The sequence below is a fragment of the Stegastes partitus genome, unplaced genomic scaffold (assembly GCF_000690725.1).
Source record: "Stegastes partitus isolate 25-593 unplaced genomic scaffold, Stegastes_partitus-1.0.2 Scaffold386, whole genome shotgun sequence".
Classification (NCBI taxonomy): Eukaryota; Metazoa; Chordata; class Actinopteri; family Pomacentridae; genus Stegastes; species Stegastes partitus.
In genome coordinates, this window is record NW_007578117.1 from 265,765 (window position 1) to 273,624 (window position 7,860).

Here is a 7,860-nt window from a genome sequence, read left to right on the forward strand (position 1 = left end):
CTGCTTATGAAAGAGCACCGTGTATGTACAGCTAATGCTAGTGGAGGGTAAATATGTTGAGGAATTTCCTGGAAGTAAACCTACAGCATGACATATGGACACATGAGCAGACACACATGCATCCGGCTTAGTTAAATAATTAGCTGGTGAGATGACAGGTGGAACTTTAATGCCTTTGGGATCATCAGCTGATGAGGAGGTTTCTGGATTTTGTTTCTGTCATAGACTTGCTTTTGGCTTTACCCACAGTAGCACAGAAGCAGTGGGAGTGTTGCTGATCAGAGCTCATCCAGGAGAGAGGAGCGGGTGGATGTGGGAGAGCTGAGCGTGACCTTATCGAGCAGCGTTGCCCCCTTTGTGATAAATAAAAATCCATCCTGAAGCACAAGCAGCTGTTCTGACCTGGACCTGTGCAGGAAGTGATCGCGTCTCTTCCATGTGCGTCCCGCTGCGTGTCTCCTACACCCGGTCCCGCCGCCGCCGCCGCCGCCGCTGACCGGTGCCGTCACCTGTCCCCGGTGCCGCGCGCGCCTGCCTGCCTCACCGTCCCGACAGCGGCGCGTGACGTGACCCACCGAGCACATGACATGTTTAGCTTTAAAGTGACGTCACGGCAGCGTGGGGCGGCGGGCAGGTCGCTCGTCAGTGGGAGAGAAGAGGAGCAGCAGGAGGAGACGGAGCAGTCTCCTCTTCTCCGGTGACGCGCTCTCATCCCCCCTCTCTCTCTCCAACTCCTCCGAAACAAGCCTCAGTCTCCGGGATTCTCCTCCGTCGCTCCCCTCGTCCTTTTTTCAGTTGCACCTATTTTTTTTTAATTTAATTTAATTTTTATTTTTATTTATTTATTTTTTTTACTTTCTCTAACCCTTCGCCACCCTTCAGCACCTCCACAGATGTAAGTAGATGATGAGGACCCCCCCACCCCTCCTGCCATCGCTGACTTCAACCCTCCGAGCTTCACAGAACCGAACATCCTCATCGTCCGCCCCCAATTTTTCTTTCTCCTTTTCTTTTTTTCTTTTTTTTTTCCTGGACGTTCAGCTGCCTTTCAACAATGTAGAAGATGCGCTGTCATTTTAGCGACGAGGATGCCAACTCCATGCCCTGGTTCTGCTCGCCTTTCTCACATCTGCGTGTCTTTGCAGCCTGGGGGGGTGGAAATGAGAGATCTGCGTAAAGGTAAAGTTTGAGGGCAGCTTTCCCGCTCACCTGTCCGCCTGCCCCTCTCCTCTGACTGCCGCCGAGGACCAGCGACACAACATCAGACGAACAACTTCAAAAAGACCTGACTGTTGTTCTGGTGGTATTTTTTTTTCTTTCCTTTTTCTCTGGGATCTGGCCGTTATTGGAGGAATTCGATGTGCGCAACGCTGACGGATATGGCTTAAATGATGTTTGTGTTGACAGCTGGAGTAAGATCCGTAACTTGAGTGTTTTTTATTTTTATTTTTATTATTATTGTCAGCAATTGTCGACTTTGGTGGAAACCCATCTAAATGGGAGGATACCTGGAGGACTGATTCGGCAGTCGAGCAAAATGTGGATAAAACGGAGCGTTGCGCGCAGGTAAGCCCGAGCGGTTCGTGTTTGGGGTGAATGAGGAGGAAACATGTCGCTCCTGGTTTCTGTTGTTTCACATTTGACGACGCTGCTCGACAACATGTTGTCTCAGGTTTTTTTTATTTTCTTTTAAATGTGCGCCACTGCAAGTTGTGAGAGTGCGCAGGGCTCGATGCTTGACTGATGTCTCTGGAGGTGTTTGAGGAGCAGCAGCCGAACTGTGGATCCAAACTTGTCCACGTCCCCCCGGCTGCTGCTGCTGCTGCTGGCCGGCCGGCGCCGTGTTGTCGGCGGGGAGCGTTGAGGCGAGGCGCTGTGCAGATATGTGGAGCGTTTTTTTTTTCTTTTTTTTTTTTTTTTGGAGGAGGATGTGATGGAGGAGTTCCTGTGCTGGACCGCTGGGGGTCGCCAACAGCACGGAGCAGCTCACACACACAGCTGCACTGGCACGCGCGCGCGCACGGCCTCAAGGTGAAGCCTGTCAGCTCCTCCCCACCTGTGTCAACACACACGTGAACGCGCGCCCAATTAATTAGGCAATTAGTTGGTGAAATTAGGGGTGAAAAAAGGTAAACTTTCAAACTACACCTGAGGGATTGTGGCGGCCTTAAATGTCTGCTTGCTGTGACTTTGTTGCTTTCAAAGCTTTTGTTTGGCTTTAACCTATAAAGATGTAGAAGCACAGATCAGGAGGGAGGAGCAGAGGTGGTGAGCGTGACCCTGCTGAACAGCATTGGCCTCTTTGTGATAAATTAAACCCGTCTCTGTGCAGTTTGGAGAGCAGGCTGCTGATTCCAGGCTCCTAAACTAAACCCAAACACTGTTCATTTACCTTAAAATGGCCTCAGAGGTAACGACATGCTGGGAAACGAGACCCAACCTGCCAGCGGTCTGATTCTCTGGCCACCTGCTGGATCTCATTCCCGGCGGTGGGTCTGATTCCTGTGCGTTCATGACGCCCGGCACACGCTGTACATCTCAGGGCCGACCTCGCAGGGCGACGGCAACGCAGGCCGTAGACACAGCAATCGCACCAGATGATGGAATGAAATACTCTAAGGTACCGTATCTCTAGATGGATCGGTCCGAGGCACAGAGAAACCAATTTCCATCTTCAGGAATTTGCTTGTCACCTGCTGACACGATGTGGAAAGTCAAAGTGGGGACGCTGGATGAGCAGCAGCTGCTGAAGTCTCTTCTCATTGGTAGTCATTTACCACATTTTACCAGGTTCCCCATCACAGGCTGAAGGCTTGTGTTGTTAGCTGCTGTCGTTTGTGAGCAGACGGTGGTGGCGAGCCTTGCTGGGAGGTCTTTGCTCTGGTAAACTGTGACTCTTCCTGTATAAGTGGTGTTTTTTTGTTGTTTGGAATAAAAAGCAGTAGCAGTGTGAGCAGAGACAGCTATTGTACCTGTTGGAACAGACAAAGAACAAACCACCTACAGGAGCTGGATGTGTGGGCGTAAATGCAACAGCACTGCCTTTAACAAACCAGCAAGAAAAGACTGATGGACGGATAGAGGCAACGTGTAGAGCTTTGGAAGATGACCACCGTGGCTGCTGGTTATGTATTCAGGCCAGAGTGTGTCATTAAAGCAGCAGCCTGAGGACCAGGGCCGGGTGCTGCCTGATTATTATCATCACTGATAGACTGTGACTGGGCTGATGTGCTCATCATGTGGGAACATACTGTAAGAAGTGCATTAAACCAACTATTCCAAGCAAATTGTAATTAGAGACGGACAGTTTTGAAAATTTTTCACAGTGAAATAATTCTAGGATTGAAGAAATCGTTAAGAATTTACTGAAATCAGTGATCAATACTGTGATTGGGTTTAATTTTTTACTTAAACCAGTTTATTAGAGGTATGTTTAGGTTATTGTTCATCCAGAAGAGCAGCAATCTCTAAATGGAACTGATATAAATGTGCACTAAACCTGACATTCTGACTCCATCACACTTCATTCCTTCGTTTATTTTTCATACCTGTTATGTGTCTCAAAGGATTTGTTTTGCCCCAAGATGCAAGTGGCTCCAATTTAACAGACTCATAAACCGGTGAGTGTCTAACTGGAGGGTTAACCAGCAGGGCTTCGTCTCTCTCAGGCGAGCCCAATCTTTCACGGACATCAGCGGGTCTGAGGTTCCCCACGGTGCGCTCTTGTGCCGCCGAGGCAGTGGAGATGCTATCGGGCCTCGGCACACTGCAGCTGGCAGAGACGCCTCTCGCTCGAGCCTCATCTGTCTGCTTACGGTGGGATTGTTCAGGTGACCGTTGGCTCACGTGCCCTGCTCAGTCTGGCCTCCTGTGATAAACGGGAAGAGGTTGTGGTGCTAGTTAGAAAAACAGTGAAGTGCACGGACCTGGGAATGACCTCCTCGTCGATAGTACTGGTGCTTAGCATTCTGTGCATCAAAAAGGAGGCAGCTGCACATCTGACTAACGGTCTGATTAGTACCACTGGTTTAATGTACACGGCTGCTAACATGCTAAACCCAACGCCGTGGCGTTTCATTCCAGTGAAAACAAACTAATCAGGCTGGAGGTGATGAGCCGTCAGGGTTAAACGTGGCCTCGCTGTGTTCGGGGCCATCAGATATTCAGATATTGCTATGATTTAGGTGCCATCTTAATGGCCTCTATGAGGGTTATTAACTGGGCCTCTCTGGAGCGTGATTAACCTAATTTGCAGTGAAATAGGCTGTGTTGCTTCTCTGAGATCCTATCCTCTGGAGGCGTGTGTGTGTGTGTGTGTGTGTGTGTGTGCGTCGTTAACACCCAGTGCTCAGCAGTCTGTTAAATCCAGAAGGACCAGAACAGGTTGCCCCTGTGTGATAAGAGACAAAGCAGACGTAGATGTAGCCGGTTCGTCTGAGCGAATACCACGAGGAGCCAAAGACGAGCGAACAAGAGAGGAGGAAGTGGCTGTTGTTAAGGACAGCGGTGAACCATAAATGACTCCTCGCTGACTGACGCAGCAATTAGCAGAGAAGAGACGAGCTGAATTGGATCATCGCTGCTATTGTGGTTCACTTACGATAAAACATTACTGCATGTTGCTGGAAATGAGCTCATGTAGCTTGAAGGACTCGTCACACTGAAACACACACACACACGTATATAAATATCTTCAGCAGCATGAGTTGGAGGCAGTTTATTGCCTTTTATTCTGGACCGGACGGTGGCTTTAGTCCATCGTGGGACAGTCGCCTCCCTCAGCTACAGTAAAACCCCCGTATTTGGATCTCATGAAATTCAAGTCCAAGCCTCCCGCCGCGGTGCCAGCAGCCCTCAGCCTGATTGGATTTAATGACCAGCCTGTCCAGTTTGGGCTACATGAGAAAGTTTGGGTTACTATTTCACTGGAGCACATCCATCCCGTGGAGTAAAGGAGCGAGCAGCCCAGAGCTCATGCTTGATTCATGCACCGGGCTCCTGCCGGATCAATACTGCCTCTACAAAGGATCACATTTATCCGTCTTGGCCCTTCCCTCTAACTATCTTTCTGCAGGCGTGGGGGCGTCTCTCAGCAGACCGCTTTTCACTAAAATACTTCATAAATGAATCAAAGACGGCCCTCTTTACCCACTACCCCCTCAAACCCTCTTTATTTTCAGCTGCTCAGCGGTAAATGATGTGGATCGCGGCGCAATCAGAACCCTGACAGCGAGCGACTGATGCGATCGGAGCGTTGTCCTGTTTTTCTTTTTCACACTACTTCTTTACAGGCCTGCTTATCCTGCTGAGCATGTGGGTCATGTATACTGCGCTGGAGGACATTGTGCACTGGGAGTAATTAATGGGATGATGCAACACTCTTTGCTGTTGCATCCTCGACCCCACACACACACACACACACACACACACACACACACACCGCCCCACCCTTTATCTTTTTTGTTTATTTTTTCTCTATGAATTATGTCCCGACCTCGGCAGTGCTGCAGCGTTTCTACGCCGCCGCCATAGAAGCAGCTGCTGCAGCTTCCAGGCATGGCTGGAGTGTGTCTGCATGCATGTGTGTGTGTGTGTGTGCGTGCACGCTGCACACCACCAAAACATTTGGAAGATTTTATACAATATTTGCCTCCCAGAGGCCTGCTGCACAGAAGCAATCCATAAATCTCTGGAAGTCTCTGGAAAGCCAACTGTGGTATTTATCTCCCTAATACTGGATATCTACTGAGGACAGCTTAACTCCTGCACCTCAGAGGCTGCATTTTTCCTCAGCAACACAACCGCATGCAGCTGATGTTCCAAAACAAAAAACCACAGGAAAAAAAACAGCAGTCCTATAACCAGCGTGTAGAGATAATACAACCGGTGCATTTTGATTTATGATGTGAAGATGTGAGGAGGAGAAATTTCTCTGTGAAACAGGTTCAGAACGCCGGCGCAGGAAAAGGTCAGAACAGCAAAGTGTTTATCTACAGAGATGATGGTGATTCTCAGGACCAGTGTTTCTGGCTTCTGCAGGAGTGTTTTTATAAAGCTCATGTTTTAAAGATGACATGGGAGGTTCTGTTGATCGTGGGTTTCTCAGCCGTTGTTTGTGCGACCCGTCTTATAGCAGGACGCTTGAGGGGAGATGTCAGCGGCGGTGGTGAACACCTGGCCAATCTCAGAGCTCATCGCTCTCATTTGATATCAGTGGTGTGCCACTTAGCTGGAGCAGCATCCAGGAGGATCAGCCGCCATAATCAACAAATTACAAACACAACATAGTGGGAAAAAGTGATTTGGTTCCCGTGTATCTTGGCAAATGAGCTCGCCACCACAGAGCCATTTGAATGTGTGTATGTTACTGTGTGTGTGTGTGTGTGTGTGTGTGTGTACATGCTGGGTTATATTTGTCCTGTCACTTAGTGTGAGAGCTTGAGCACACAGCCCCTCTTCAGTTCCAACAAAGGCATGATTGCATATTCAACAGGCTGCAGACAGACAGTCGAGGTGTCGCAGCTTCTCGTACTAAATTTTCCCGACAAATGCGTTAAACTTTCCTGCATGTTTCAGGAACATTTGCTAAACTGCAGCTGTTTCGGATCGACATGTAGCCCTGTACAATCGCTGCTGTAGCCTGTATTTAAAGATTTATGCCTTCAGTAGGAACAAATATGCTGGAGGCTCGTGCAGACATGGCGAGGACGTTGGAAACTATCAGACCACCTCCTGGCTCGTTCGGTTTGTTGTGTGATAGCCATGTAATGACTGAAGCGCTGCCGAAAGCAACATCTGGACAACAAAACACGATCAGATGTGAGGATCAGCTCCAGTCTTCACACATCAAGATGCCATCTCCTATAATCTGTAATCCCCCCAATCTTTGCTCAGAAAAAAAAAAAAAAGGCGATTCGTCCCTGAAAAGTGCTCGACACAATGAGAGAAAAAAAAGTGCCAAGCAAAGGAAAAAAAGAGAGAAATGAGCAGAAGTGGATTAAAATAACAATAGAGCGTTTTGCTAATGGTCCATTCTGAGCTTCTGCCACAATATGATCCCGTCTGTGAGCATGACGGTGGATAAGAAAGGTGCTGACGTCCTCACGCTTCGCTCTGCGATAACAGACGTGTGCTGACGGCCGTTCTTTCTCTCAAACGCCTATATTAAGACTTCTGCTGAATTAGACTTTGTTTGGTGAGGATGTGAAACGTGCGGCGCTCCCTCAACAACGCCGTCGTCGTAACGGACTCCATTGTGGCCGCGGCTGTGGGCCAGGTGCCAGTTTAAATGAGTTTTGAATGCAATAATGGAAGAAGCCATGTAGCCTCATAATTCATAAATATCTCGTACGCGGCGCCATTCATCAAACTTGCAGAGAATTCCTTTCAGCATTTTGTATACCCTCTGACATTTTCAATTTGCTTTATCATTAACGGTCTATTGAATGTATTGAACTGGAAAACCAGAACCGCCATATTCTTCACATTTCTGAGAGAAGTTCAGCTCTTTCAGCCGCCATGTTTCTTAAATGAAACTTTGGTGTTTCTCTCAGACTGGATGCATGATTACACTCCGCTGTGTGTATTTTTATATTTCCCTGTGAAAGAGGAGATGATTCCAGTCAATTTAAGCATTATCTCCCAGGAGACGTAGATTACAGCCGACTGCGGCTCTGATCTGCCTGTCGGAGTTTCCTGATCAATGCATTCCAGCTCGGGAGGGTAATGAGGTTAGATTAGGGGAACATCGCTGAATGCTGTGGACCACTGTGAACAACAGCTACTTGTGGAGTTTACTGGGTGTTATCTGTAGGATGACACAACCGATACTGATGTCCCCGAAACCCGAGAAAACGATGT

At 48.5% G+C, this 7,860-nt stretch overlaps 1 protein-coding gene across 1 annotated transcript in view; it reads left to right on the forward strand.

Annotated features, from left to right (window-relative positions):
- Positions 1-1,537: 1,537 nt before the first annotated feature.
- The window catches only part of ajap1 (adherens junctions associated protein 1), a 52,652-nt gene continuing 46,329 nt past the window's right edge, over positions 1,538-7,860 (forward strand). The window contains exon 1 of the mRNA XM_008285084.1: positions 1,538-1,566. Within this exon, the coding sequence (XP_008283306.1) occupies positions 1,538-1,566 (29 nt within the window). The remainder of the gene's footprint in view (positions 1,567-7,860) is intronic.